Source organism: Motacilla alba, chromosome 1 (genome assembly GCF_015832195.1).
Source record: "Motacilla alba alba isolate MOTALB_02 chromosome 1, Motacilla_alba_V1.0_pri, whole genome shotgun sequence".
Taxonomy (NCBI): domain Eukaryota; kingdom Metazoa; phylum Chordata; class Aves; order Passeriformes; family Motacillidae; genus Motacilla; species Motacilla alba.
Window position 1 is genome coordinate 18472017 of NC_052016.1, and position 15127 is coordinate 18487143.

Genomic DNA, 15127 nt, shown 5'->3' on the forward strand with positions numbered 1-15127 from the left:
CCAATGCTCCTCAGGCCAGCACAGTTCTGCAAACATGGATCTTGGTAATGATGCCTGTCTACAAAGATCCATTTGCCAGTGTGCTTTGTCTGTATACTTTAGTAGCATCTTGCTAACTATTTCAAGTCCTCAAGCTGCAGTTCCCTCTATACCCATGCAAAATTTATGGCCCATACTGATAAGAGCAGGCAGCAGCACAGTAGCAGTTTTAAAGGGCATATGTTACAGGCTGAAGAACAGATTTTTCAACTCATTTTGAAGAAGCGATTGAGGAAGGTTTGTCTACTTCTCTCTTTCAATATCAGCAGAAATGTCTAGAAAATAATTCTACCACAGAACAGCAAAAAAATTAACTCCTTACATATTCGGTCTGACAGCCTGCACAGGCTTAAAGCTTCTGCATTTATTTCTAAGGTCTGTGCTAAAGCATAACTAATATCAAAAAAAAAGTTTCTTTTCCAGTGTGAGGATTAATCAAACAGTGTAAACCACCAAAAATGAGTGCTTCATCCTCCATCTCAATGCATTTCTAGAGTTATAAGTGACAAGCTATGCTTCAGAAAAATGCCCAAGTTCTTCAAATGCAAATTTAAGAACATGGATTTCAGCCAATTTTTAAGAAACCTATGTCAGAACAAATTGTGCTGAGTGGAGGATTAAGAAGTTAAGAGTCTTGTTATTTATTAGATGTCTAAAAATCTGTAGTGCATTTCCTAGTCAAACATCTCTTCTTGTCTCTCAAACGGGACTGGAAAGCATGCAGTTCACATAAAGCTTGATGTAAACTGTCTTAAGGGATTTCCAGCTGCATCCCATAAATTCAGATCACTGGGATAATGAGCTACATGGTCTAATTTCTTGCCAGTGTATGCTAAATTCTCTTTTGCTACTCTGCAAACTGCTGCTGTATCAGACAGAGAACACACCTGAGGCAACACAAGCTGGGCAGGACATACAGCACCAGCACAGGCTGCCCAGGGCTGTGAGTAAACAAGCAAAGTTCTGCCAGGTGAGTACCAGGGCTGTGGTGCAACCTACTGTACATGATTTTCAACTCACATGTTTCCCAATGAATTCTCAATTTTACATTTTTAACAAAATTCTTTACACGTTCTTTACCTGATGCTTCTCCTGAACTGAGCATTTTGTCAGAAGTTTTAAGGAAGTTGACATTCTTATCAGATATTTTTAGTCCCGCTTGAAAGTCATTGATACCCCTGTCTCGTTTATTTTTAAGTAGCAAATGTTACTATTTAGGCCCTATAATGTGTCATTGATTTGCACGTAAGCATCCACTGAAATCAATAGCCTGTTCAATGAAAAAAATCAATGGTATAGTATAATCCTAAATAAGTATTCTACACACAAAACTCTGTGATGCCACCTTAATTTCAGTCTTTCATGTATGGCTACTCAAGCCAAATATTTATTAATGTTATACTTGTACAAAGATAAGAAAACTGATAAAATCAATGGCAAGTGCAGTAGCATTAGCTGTGTGGGTAGCGTAATTAGTCAAAACACTTCTAACACTTTTAGAAGTGTATTATAGGAATAAATAAGAAAAGACAAGCCCTTATGATTTTCCTATGTACGTGATAATAGTTCTGTATATCCTAGATTTATGCCAAAGCCAACACAAAGTACTAACGAGCTGACACCTATTATGAAGGCTGAATAATTCTGTATGATGTTGAGATCCAAAAAACATTCCTTTGTAATACGACAAGCCACCATAAAAATTTTGGGTTGTAAAGCCTGAAAGAACTATAAATGGACAAAGAGACAAAGAATGTATCTGTTTAGGTTGTGTTTCACTGTCACTGCCAGCTTTGTGGACTGAAAGCATCCCCAGTGGGTATCCCCAGCAATTCAGCTTTCACAAGGGGTTTCATGAGCAGCTGGGAGCTGCTCTGTAAACCTCTCAGCAGACAGAGGGAGTATGCACAAGCTCTGGTTCAAAAGGGACATAATATGTCATGACTTAATAGTGTTTGATTTCTCCCCAGTGGTTTTTAAGGCTCGAAAGTTGACCTCCTTCCTCCCTTGGTGCTTGACTGTTGACATCTCCATGCTCTTTCTTGATTAACCAAACCTCATCCTCCACTTTATTCCTTAAGCCTGGTTTTTCAAAGAGCGTTCTTACTGCTTAAGAAAAAGAAGAAAAAAGAATTGGACAAGGCAGCTACATAGAACACTTAGTGAGATAGGGGGCTAAAATCCCACACCAGGCTTGGCAGCTGTGATAATGATGTATAATTTAATTGAAGCTATACTGTGAGCCTCAAAAGGACTTCAGACCTTTTCCCATGTTTATATATTATTCAGGCTAATGGCAACCCTGAAATAGAAAAAGCTTCTTATCTCTTAAAACTTTTATTGCAGTGAGCTCAAAATGCACAAAGCTGAGTGCTGGTCTGTCTGCTTTAATGCAAAGTGAAAGGAGGCTGTTTCCAGTGCTCTTTTGCATCTCTGTCTTGGCAAAAAGACAGATGGGATTGGATGCCTTAGAAACCAGGGATGCAATGGCATGCACGAGAAATTGAAAGGTTTGAGTTATTTCTATACTTAAAATATGTTATCTATGTCTAGACATTATTTGTTTTCACTTTTTTTTTCAACGCAAGTTCATAGAAAAAATATAAATCCCATTAGACAAGACAAAAATCTATAGCAATCAATACAAATGGCACCTCCTTTGCATTTTGTGCAAGTTAAATGACAGATCTTGCTGCACATCTAATGCTGTTACAAAAGCCTGTGTCTAGAGGGGTTTTGAAAACTAACAGGATAGTTACAGAAGGATGACAAGTGGCTTATTAGCAGTTGTGTTGTCTGGTGCATATTCATCCTATAGACCAAGCAGCAAAAAAGGATCACTCTTCAAGCTGGTCTTCCATCTATGCTCAACTTACATGTACAGGGAAATAGAGGAATAAATCAGGAAGGTTTTTGCTTCCAGGCATTGTTTATACCATAACGCAAAACTGGAACTCAACAGAATATGATACAAGTGCTGCACATGCCCACATGAAAAATAATACGCATATAATTGAATAACGTAACCCCAAATCACATCTGCGGAAGACAGTGGTCACAGAAAGCCAGTAAGGAATTCTTCAAATTATTTTCCTTTCAGAATGCATAGCAAAATTTCCCCCTGTGGTGACTGTCTATAGGTATTGTGGTGATCGATGAATCACACAGCTCATCTCGTGATCTCTCCCAATGTGCAAAGACAGTGTAAGTGCCACTAAACAGATCAGTCACTGCTGAATTTCTGCTAGGGAGATTATGAACAGATACATTCAGAGCTAGCGACTGCCCTTGCCATGAATCAAAAATGTGTACCACTAAACTGATTTAGGGCCTCAAACTAAATTATCTGTAAAATGAAATTACTATGTTCTTTGTTTGGAAAGGGAATTGAAAAGACCAATATAGATCAAGTAAATTTACATGCATAATACATTACATTACCCTGTGTTCTCAACACATCTCACTTTCTCTACATGAGGTACACTTTTTGAGAGCACATGCAAGCTTTTGTAACATAGATTTTGTTTAAACTAGGCTTTAAGCAAGTTTTTGAAGCAGCTATAAATGTTGTAGAATTCATAAATGACAATGCATCTTCTGCAATTTGAATGGTACAAAAACTCTTACCAATTACTGTGTTCTTTTCAGTTTAAAGAGCAATAATATACCATCAAAGGGCACCAGAAAGGAAATCAGTAAAGAGCCATATTTTCCCAAGAATATATTCCCAAAAATATGGCTCATACTGAGCCACATTTTCCCAAAAATATAAATTAAGCAAAAGCATATTATCAAGAACAAAAACATATCTACATGTTCCTCATGATCTGTTATATTGTCTCTCTCTCTCTCTTTCTCTATAGGAATAATTCAAGGTAACATTTCTTATTATTAGTTTTTCTATTTAAATACAGAGAAAAATCTATTCAAACCGATTGAAAGAAATTAATAACTCTCTGATAAATACCCTCTGTAGATAACCATGTGTAAAAGGTCTTCTAAAAATTAGAAAACAATTGACAAGCAGAAAAAAGTGTGCACTGAATGTGAAGATCAAAGGAGCTGAAAAACAACTTAACCAACACACATATAGTGGTGCCCAGGAGCTGTAATGCAGAATGAGCTCTTAAGACAGCTCAAAGAGTGATGTTCTATAAATGCTGGATTTTAAAATAAGTCCTATGCTGTACAAAGAGTGAATTGAGACCATATTGAATAGAGAATTTATTCTCCTCACGGTAATAGAGCCAATGCATTAATAAGTTAACTCGGGAAAAAAAAAAAAAAAAGAAAAAAGGAAGTAGCAACAGTAGATGTTCCTCCTAAAACACAGAGATTGAAATTCAGCTTTTTGTCATTATTACCCATGAGGGTTCTTTCTCAGAGTACCAAAAATTCTGTCTTTTCCTTGGTACGTGGTAGAGTGTGTCTTTCTCTGCACCAGGAGGCTCCACCACCAACTTTAGAGAAGTTCCTTCACAACTCTACTGCAATACCATTCTTTAACTCCCACAGTCCTGGTCTTTAAAATATATTTTTCCTTCAAAACCACATTCAACAACATGAAGGACTTGATTAAAAAAAAGGTATTTCTTCAGTTCTCCTCCTATTTCCCTTCTGCTATCTTCAACACTCAAAAGCAGAAGATTGCAACTTTAGAAATAAAAATGGAAATAAAAATTCAGCAAAGCATAGAGTTGCTCTTCTTTTTTTTCCACAGTGACTACCAACAGCTAGAACATTACCCAGATTTCAAGACTGTCACTTTTTTAAAGCAGAAGCCAAAAAGTCTAGCAGTGGGAAAAAAACCCAAAATTGCAAAGTTGAAAATCAACTTTTGTCCAGACTTTTAATGAGCTTTTTATTCTTCACCATTCTCTGTAACCTTAAACTATTTTAAGTATGAATTTGTGGGGTTTTTTTTTGTTATTAAACATGTTTATTAATCTAAGTTGTATTGAAATTTATACATAAATTGAAAATTATTGAATTAAGAAATTCTTGACATGAAAGAAACAGTAATTCATTAAAACACGTTCTCTCTTACTGCACAAACCTATCTCAAGTCCGTGGATAATCAGGAAGATAACAAATAGCTCAGCCAGACCACTTGCAGAATGATGGATAGCAAATACTGACTGTAGACAAATTCTCAAGCTTTACCACAACCACCAGCAGCATGGAATCATCAGAACTAGTGGGAACTGCATCAGTGTCACAGTTTTTCTTCTGTCCTCATCATCCTGAGGACTTTTCCATGCACTCATCTTCAGATCAGCTCTTCCCTAACTGATTTGATCTGTTTGTAGACAAGGTCTACTCAATAAGAATGGCCATGATTCATTATAAAATAGATGATATCCAGCTGAGACTCAAAAAAGCAGATTCTCCTCTCATTCGAAGCGGCATAATTCTAGAAATTTCAGTGGAATTCCTCCTGCCCATAAGAAGAATGCTGAGCACATTTTAGATGCCCCAGACACACCCTGATATACAGAACAACACTACAGTTCTTCTCAAGCAAGTACAAGAAAAAAAGACACAATCTTATGTTTGCAGAAGATACTTAACCAGGGCCATCCCTCAAGGGCTATCTTCTGTGTAATATGCTAACATTTTAAGCCAGAAGTAGCAGATTTGGTATCTTAACTGCTTTCCAGAGAAATGCTGAACATAGTGAGTGAAAAACAAGCTCTCCCTGCCTCTTTTCTGGAGATAAAAGAAATTAGGAACACTATCTGCGGTTTCTTAAAGTAAGCACTAATGACACTAAAATGATGATAATGGAATGCAAAATTTCAATATGTCTGGAAGACTTAAAAATGTAACTAAAAATGCTTTTTGAAACACACAACCTAAGTCTTGATATTGTTTTTATTTGGGAGTGTCTGCCACTGGTTTTCAGTCATCCAGTCCTGCAGCATCTTTCTCTAAAATTTCTAAGGAATGTTTACCTTCATGAGAGAGTGCTAGTGACATGTTCAAATGGAATGTCTCCCAAATTTTTTTTATAAGTAAATAGAGTAAAATCCTTCAGTATCTCTTGAAAACACTTTCTCTAACTTTCAGAAAATGTTTGTGGGTTTTTTTTCCTTGTTTCTACTTCCCTATATGAAACTTGACATAGATTTCCATTTTTTTCCTCCCGTTAAGGCTCTAACCAGTGGGTAAACCATTTGTTCCTTTACTCCTACTTACACAGCTAAGGATACCTTTTTTCTGTTTTTCCACTGTTAGTCCAATGGACCTACAAACTAGGTTAAACTACCAAGCCAGAGGCACTAACATCAAGCAGTGTGGTAAATCTGTGACTTTTCTCCCTCTAAACTTTCCAAAATCCCCCAGTGCACTTTTAATGAACACACAAAGTCTAGCAAGTAGAAAGTTAATTGTTAACTAAAGCAATGTGTGATGTTAAGGAGAACACTTATCCAGCCTCCTCCACAGGAAAGCAGTCAAGAATTTTCTTCTCATTTGCACCACCATAGACCTGCCCATGCCTGGAACCACAGCAGGAATTTCCCTGGTGATGTCTCCTCACAAATTATGTGAGTGTGGAAACCACAGGGTTATGCCTAAGGCTGAAAGGAAACTGGAAGGCTGTGAGGGGTGCTGGTATTCAGAGGATGAAGGAGCCCAGAGCAAAGAGGAGGGCTGCACTTAGGCATAACAAAACTGATTTTTGTGAGGGCTGAGAGTCCTTGTCAGTGGGAGCTTCTGCTGAGTGATCAGCATCTCTGGAAACAAAACTGGATTTTGTCTCTCTCTTGTTTTTTCCATTATTTTAAGTTTGCTCATGCTAGGAAACACAGTAATGGAAAAACACTGATTTTGACAGAAAATCTTAGAAAAAAAGTTTTTTTTCACTTCTCTGTGCAATAAAGTTCTGCAACCATGAAGCTGTTTTACTATTTAGCTAGTGAGGCTGATGCAGTTTCAAACCCAGTAGGATGAAATCAGTGCTAGGATGAGAACTAACATGACACAATGCAGCCAAGAACAAGATTTTAGGATTCAAATACAAATGACTGAAAAAGTAATTTCTTTTGAAGATACTCTCACTATTGAACAGCAAGAGATTTACATTTTTGGTGGTTCAAGCAACATTTACCAAAACGAAATAATCTGTAAAGGCATCATACATCCCTACCCCCACACTTTTGAATGTACTAAGGAAAGAAGTTTTCCTGAGATTATTTCATAATGGCTCTTGAAAGATGTACTCTGAGTATTCCTTGGATCACGCTTTGAAGTAAAACAATCAATAGTGTTAACCGATGAACAATATTTTCTTTGAAAATTTGTAGAAAGGGAAAGCCAAAATAACATTTTTTCAGCCATTCTGGTATGCGTTTAAACCTGTTCATCAGTTTGAAAGTGCACATCTGATCTGTTCTCTTTCAACACCTAAAGGCAATGTACACACATTCCTTTTATTTGTGGACCAAAGTAAAGAGAGCATGCTTGTGCTTGCTGGTTTTCTGATGTCAGTGATGCTTTATGGTTATTCCAAAATCTGTTCAACACAAAAAAAAAAAAAAAAAAAAAAAAAAAAAAAAAAAAAAAAAAAAAGCAAATAACCAAAGGAGAGGAACCTGTATGTGTGGTGGGTGAAGTGTTATTTAAATATTCCTTCTGGTTTATACTGTTTGATCAACATACTTTTTAATATGATAGCAAACACTTCAAGCAATACTCCAAGCACATGATGTGGACATAGGATTCAAAGGAAGGTGCCACCTTATGATTTTTTTTTCCTGGATAGTCTGGAGCTGCAAGGTGAAGCTATGTGTCAACTTGAACTACCCTAAATCCAACCATGATCATATTCTCTTCTCTTCCCTTGTGGCCATAGCTCCCTTCTGTACTGAGCTCTCCTGTGACCCAAGAGTGTGCAAACGAAGGGATCACATCAGCTAAAGGAATGCCATCCTCTCTTATCTGGCCAATTCCTACCTGGATGGGCTCCTCGAGCAGAGGTGTCAGCAGATGTGCAGGAGCACTGGCACCAGTGGAAGAGTCAGAGGGAAATCCTGCAGACAGGACTCTTGGAAGTTGAAGGAGACTGAAAACCTGGCTTGGGCTGACTCCATCTGCCAAAGGATGGCAACCCCTTCTCAATGGTAGCTGGAAACACTCTCCCCCACCTTATGTTTTATTTGCTGCTGTTTAGTTTTGTGACAGCATTGCTCTGCTCTTAAGTAGATGTTACACTTCCTCCACATTGTTCCCCTTGTGACTGGAAAAGTCACATCATTTTCCCTCCCTTGCAGCTGAGAAGAAGACTCTCATAAGCTCAGTTTGCCATTGGTCCCATCTCCATTCCCTCTGCCTGTATGAGACTAAATACAGGTTGCCAAGCTTCTATGAAGTATTTAAAATGTCTTCAAAGAGATGAAAAACAGATAAATATATATTACATTTATTCCAACAAAATATGTGCAGGAAGCTTCAAGCATCCCCAGAGGCCTTCTGAATTCAGATTTTACTCGGAACAAAGTGGTGTAAAAGAAGGTGTAAGAAGTGGTGTAAAAAAATTGTTTGTTTCATGGGATAAGGACTAAACCCATACTTAAAAGAAAATAAAGGTCTTAATAAAACCCAGTTAATTTCACTGTTACTCTGCATCCAAAGAAATACTTTTTGCCCTCCTATGAATTCTCAAAGCAAAACTATTAGAACATCCTTTGGTACATCAAATCACATACTGTGTGTAGTCATATGCTTTATATACTTGCAGTCAAACTAAAACTGCAGATCCACACTTACAGTACTCAGTTTCTAAAATTAGACTTTTAGATCCTTAGCTATGCACAAGCCACCTCCTCAAATATATTGAGCTTCCTCTGAAGTTAAAAAAATTGTGAATTTCTTACTACTCAAAATCAGGTTGCTTCTGTGAAACATAGGGAAATACTTTTAAGACCCTGAGCCTGAAACTTTTGATCAGCATTTCATAAGCTTTCCCAATGTAAAAGAGCACAGCAGCATATTTAATCTCTCAATATTTAAGAAATACAGTTATTCATACAGCATGATAAGATATTAAAAAAATAATTCATGCAGTTTATCCTTGAAATTACTTAAATTAGATAAATGGAAAACTATATAAAGTGTTATGCTTAAAGTCACATAAAGTAAACAGTGAATCATCCCAGCACAGCTGGCTATGCTCTACAAGTGCTGCAACTCAACCACTACATCAAAAGCTCCACATCCAACCAGACCCCTCATGCCTCACAATTACACTGAAATCCAGGCTACCTGGCTCCATGTAAATGCTTCCTATCTACTTTCATTTATTTAACATTTAAACTAGTGTTGGTATACTACATGCACCCTAAATAATACATGTGCTGCTCAATCTACAGGGAGACCGAATCTGAGGCACACAGCTTTGTGTCACCCCCACCAGCAATACCTTGCCAGAGACACTTAAAATTTCTAACACTGGTACCTTTTGCTATAAAAATGATTAAACTGCAGTAGAGCTGAAATTGGAACTGAAATATAAGGCTGGATCACTTGCATAATAAACTTTGATTTAGTCATTAAGGACATTATTGCTTCACTTCCCTGTAGACAGTAAGGACAGGCACCACCCTCATATAGTTCTGAGGGGTGATGCCCTGTGGTTGCATTTTATTTTTATTTCTACAATTTTATCATAAGTAAATCAAGCCACTCTGAGTTCTGAAAATGGAAATTCTTTTGGTGAAGCACAAAGGAGATCTGAATAAACAAGGTTTTGGGGAAGAAGGCATTCTTTAACCTGAATTTCAAGTCTTTTCATCTCCAACTCTTCTCCCCAGTCCTGAAGGTCTTCTTTTCACTTGGGAGGTGTTGCATGCACTGTTGACAGATTACTTTTGTGCCAGGGCACCCTGGGGTGTGCACAGAGTCTCTCTGTGTCCCTCCTGAGGCTCAGCTCACCCCAAGGACCATCCCAGAGTGGCTCAGTCTGCCACCCCTCAGCTGGGGTGGGTGCTGACCTGGCAAAAGCACCAGATCCTGTCACAGAGACCGCCATGTACAGAGTCAGACTCTTCAAAGCTTCCCAGCAGCCTGAGTGGGCACAGCTTCCCCCCATGGGGAAATGCCGGAGTTGTTTCCAAGATGAGTGAGGGGGTTTAGGTCCTCCAAGAGTGGTGGCTGTCCTAATGGTGTCACTCTCTCTCTCTGAACAGTTCTGTCACACAGCCTTCCACACAGTTAGAAACAAATGGGCTGCTTAGTTCCCAGTCTACAAATTCTCTCAGATGCCACTAGACACAAAGCATATTCACACTCAAACCTTCCCTCCGTACATATGACCAAGATATATGGCAAAGGGAAAACACTGAAGAAATTCAACAGAAGAATTCAGAAGGGGGTAGGCATTACCAACATCTCAAATCTGCTTTCTGATTTAAGATCAACTCAAAACAATACTTAATCTTCTTTTTCTTTTCCTAGTTTTTTGGTCTCCCTATTATAAATCCTTCTTAAACTTGAACCATGGTGTGTTATTTCAGCTTAAAGGGAAAAAGAAATTCCAGTTGATTTGTACTTCCAGGTTCTGCTTTTAGACTCCAGTTTATCTTGATTATTAGTTTATAAATCCCAGTTTAAAGCACATTTAGAGACTGCATTCCAATGAATCATTCTGAAAGGTTTTCTGGCATGCAGATTTAAAAAATAGCTAGAAAAGAAAATGGTATCTTTATGTTTGTCTGGACTCACATACAGGACTCGTTTCATTCCCTGACACCTAACCTTGCGACTAAATCAGGAGCAGTTTTCTACCCATAATTCCATTCTTTTATTTTCATGTGGGTGACCATTTTTTTTTGGTTTTAGTTAGTTCCAAGGAGAAAAATACAAGTGAAAAGAGCTGGTTTTGTCAAAAATACAGAATTATAAAGAAGGACCACAGAAAATGTCTTCTCAGAGCTTGTAACTTTAGCAATGAAGTTTTTATTAATTGTACCAGAAAATTTTCCAGATTCATTAACTTGTACTGATCATGAGCAGGACCTACACAGACACAAAGCCTACACAGATACCAACACTCCCAAAGATGTGCATACTTTGCAGCACTTTCGAAGCAAACTGTGGTATAGAAGAACTAGAGTATGGTCTGAATCAGCTGTGTCTATCCATCATGCAACTCACTTCAGCACAGGTAATACTGTGAGCCATCCAATGCATTTCCAGCTGCACATATCCAGCTTCACCCTTCCCCTCTGGACAACAGAGCTGGAAGTCAATACCCAGATCTCTAGCTGTCTGGAATCTCAGAAAAATGAGAATAAAAAGAAATATCTGTTGCCATTTTGGGATGGGCTTCCCAGTGAGAAGCAGTGGAGAAGTCTGCGTGCTGACCTCTCACCAAGCAACACCCTGAATTCCCTGTGCACACCAACAAAAACAACTCACACCACTAAGATACGAGCAAAAGCTGATCCTTAATGGTTAATGGAAAGGGGAGGTGCACACATTGTGTTTTGGAGGTCAGAAACGCTCAGACTACATGACATTACAACTACTGTGTTCTGACAGATCCTGAACTTGGAGCTCTCCTCAGAAAGCAGGCATCCTCTTCAAGCCACACAGCACTCACAGTAATAGCACGCATGAAACAAACCACTGGACAGCAGGGATGCCAAGATTTTTGCTGATTCAGAGCTCCAAGCAAACAAGACAAATTGCTTCTCAGCCTCCTTGAAACAGGTATCTCCCTTATGTTTTGTTTCAGCTGCAAAAAAAAACCACTTCTTAGAACAGCAAAAGCCCATATTAAGATATTTTCTGCAGTCAGGTTCATAGGTTATTTTCTACCCATGATAAAAATTCAGCTCTTTGCCTCTGCCTGAGAGTAGGTAAGAGACCAAAGCAATCCAGCCCTCATTTACCAGATTTAATTGAAAATGGGAGAAAGAGAAAAAAAAAAGTTAACAGCATTTCTTAAATCCTAGGAACTTGACAGTGACATATATTCCTAAGTCACGTACCTCTGAGAAGAGGTCATGCTGCCCAGAGTAAATAACAGCTTGTAATTTGCAACGAGGATACCCAGCAGCAGCACTGTGAGATACATGTGATAATGTGATTTACAGGACCAGGAAATAATTTTCAGATATATGTGCTGCATTAACAATCCAGGTTAAGCGTGTGCTGCAACTTTTCCCTTGAAGCTACAGTAGGTGGAAGATTAAATGCAACAAAAGGAAATGTCAAGGGGGGAGGGAGGAGTCTCCTGCTGAGATATTGTGATAAATTATTAAAACTTCTTTTTAATGTTGATGCTACTCTTTAACCTCAGATCACAATACTGACAGCAGAGAAAAACTGGAAGTGCTATTAAAGCTGTGATAAACACACCATGCTGTGGCAACACTTGTAAGGGGGAAAAAAAAAAAAAGTAAAAAAATCCTGGGGGTACCTCCAATCAGCAACATCAAGCATCAAGAAACAACCAGGGAGAAAATATCAAACTATCTACAATCCACAGTCCCTCAGTCCAAATATTTATGAGATACCATTTATGCTCACTGAGCTATATTAGATTATGAGACCTCAGTAACCTGTGTTTTCCATAAACAAATGTCATGCAAGGAAGCAAAACAAAGTGAACTTTATGAAAAGGCACATTTAGTGAACTGCTCACAGTACACACAGGGTAAATCTTCCCAACAGTTTTCAACAGAAGAGGAAAATGGATTGCTGCCTTCAAAAATCATAAGTGTTTTCTCAACATAGCATTTTTTTTTATAAAGTTAATGCAATTTATCTTTATTAACACATCAACACTGACATAGCCAGTCAGCCAATTAGTGCTGCTGGCAGTGCATTTCACAACATCCATGTATTCTAAAAAAATGTCTGTCTAGTCATTTTACCACATATACTAACAATTCTGCACTCAAAATAGGCTTCTTGCTTTCTTTCTCTCTTCTTCTCCAACACTGTAGCCCCCTATGACAGGGGTAACAATCACTTCCAATAAAGCCACAAGAGTCCCAGAGGCTCCATAATGAAAAGAACAATCTGAATTCTCACAATCCAAAAAAATCACTAAATTTTTAAATGGCATGCATTTATTTGTATCAAGGCCCTGAATATTATTCTGTTAATGGTAATGCAAAGCAAAATTCCTGCAAGGAATACATACCTTACACAGAGCCAGCCAAGCAAACTAAGAAAACAAATTAAACTCCATGCTCTTTTTAGCATCCTCCTGCAAGCCCACACAGCAACCTGAAATCTGAGTCACTCAAAATAGCACAGGTATTCTCCTTAGATTACTTTTAATACAGCTTTTTAGTACCTCACCCAAACATCCATTACAAAACTTTTCCTTTGCACTTACCCCCCTTCCAGTGTTTGCCTTTGGTCCTGCTAAGCTTGCTCAGGGTTGGTCCAGAGAAGAGCAACATCAAAATGAAAAGAAGTTCAAGCATAGTGATTTTCCCCTTTTTCAATGACAACAACATTTCCACAAGTTATTTTAAAAAAATATTTTAAAAAAATTAAAAAATCTCACATCTTCTCCCCCACACTGTATTTACTTAGGGAAGAGTGATTAATCATTGAAAAATTAGAGCAAGGAGTAGCTTTGCTCCTCTCAGACGTTGAAGTAATTTTTCAATGATGTAGCCCTGAGGAAAGCCACATTTCTCACTGATCCGATTTCTCCCACACAACATGCAGCCAGCACCGCTGCTACTACAGCAGCTATAAAATAATTTCTGCTCCTCACTTTGGTTTCTGTGGGAATATATTCCTCAGCTTGCAGCGTGAGCTTGATTGAAAATGATAAATACAGTAATGCTTGTGTCCAGCAGAAAAGAGAAAAGATGTCAGGATTGTGAAAAAAGATGAGAAGCAGTTGTACTGACAGCTTTAAGCCTGACTGTCTGATCCTAATAGCTGTGCAACCAACCAAATTGCTCTTTTAAGAGTAATAAGGCTTCAGTGAAAGCTGGTGTCACTGCCACTTGGGTAGGTAGTGCAGGGCTTGAAAATCACCAAGAAACCTGCTGGAGATAACGACTGCCACGGTCCCAGCTCCGAACGCAGAGGGCTGAGCAGAATACAGTATGCACAGGGAGCATTTAATCTCTATTGTGTGCAGGAGATTTCCTGCTCTGCACTGTGCCACTGCTCAGGACTTTCCACTGCATTTTCTTAAGGCTTTACTTCACATTTTAAACTAAAATGCGAGCTTCAACACACTAACTACTTGCAGCATTTCTGAATTATTGCATGGGAAGAGCCCTGCATGTTTTTTGTTTTTGTTTTTTTTTTCCTTAGTAGCAAACAGGAAGAACAAATCTTTAGGAGTAGCAGCAATCTTTTCACTGCACAGAGCAGCTATGCATTTTATATTTTCACACTGCCTATCCTTAGGATCTCCAAAATCCAGGGGGCGGGAGTACAGGGTGGAGAGGGAAGGAAAGAGAGAGGGGACATTCAGTAGTGTGCATATTCTCAAAATAATAGATTGCAGTCAATTTTCCCTTTAATAGGTGTTCCTGCCACAGAAATAATAGAGCTACTACCTACATGTCTTAAATATTTGTATTTACGATACAAACTGACTCTGCTGATACTGGATCAGCAAACACAAGACTTTCTGTGCAAAATTTTGGATTTTCATGAAAGGTACTCTGAGAAAGATTCCTGACATTCAGACTGCTCAAACAGTCTTGAGATGCCCAGTGCTTGCTTAAGTGTGCCCAAAATCTTGACTTCATCTACAGTCTGGCATTTTGTTGTTTCTATATAAGCATGCAGTACTCAAACCAATGAGCCACAAATCTTGTGCTGTAGATTAATATAAATAAAAAAATCAATGTCTTTAGAATGACAAAGCAACGATGGTCACCAATTCCCTGAAGTTATCACATTTTCAACCACAGACATGATGCTCTTTTCAGTGCAACATTAGAAAGATGGTATTAATAAATCTAAAGCCTTGCTTATTTGTCTGAATAAAGAATGATATTTTGGCTGGTGGAGACAATCATGAACATCTGATATATGTTCAGAGTGTTTTTTTTTTTTTTTTTAACAAACAGCATGCAATATCACAAACAAGGAAACA

General features: G+C 38.2%; 1 protein-coding gene across 4 annotated transcripts in view; it reads right to left on the minus strand.

Annotated features, from left to right (window-relative positions):
• ROBO2 (roundabout guidance receptor 2) overlaps positions 1-13514 on the minus strand; it is an 865191-nt gene extending 851677 nt beyond the window's left edge. For all 4 annotated transcript variants that reach the window (XM_038136167.1, XM_038136152.1, XM_038136160.1 and 1 more), the window contains exon 1: positions 13391-13514. In XM_038136167.1, coding sequence (XP_037992095.1) covers positions 13391-13514 — 124 coding nt within the window. The remainder of the gene's footprint in view (positions 1-13390) is intronic.
• Between the last annotated feature and the right edge of the window lie 1613 nt (positions 13515-15127).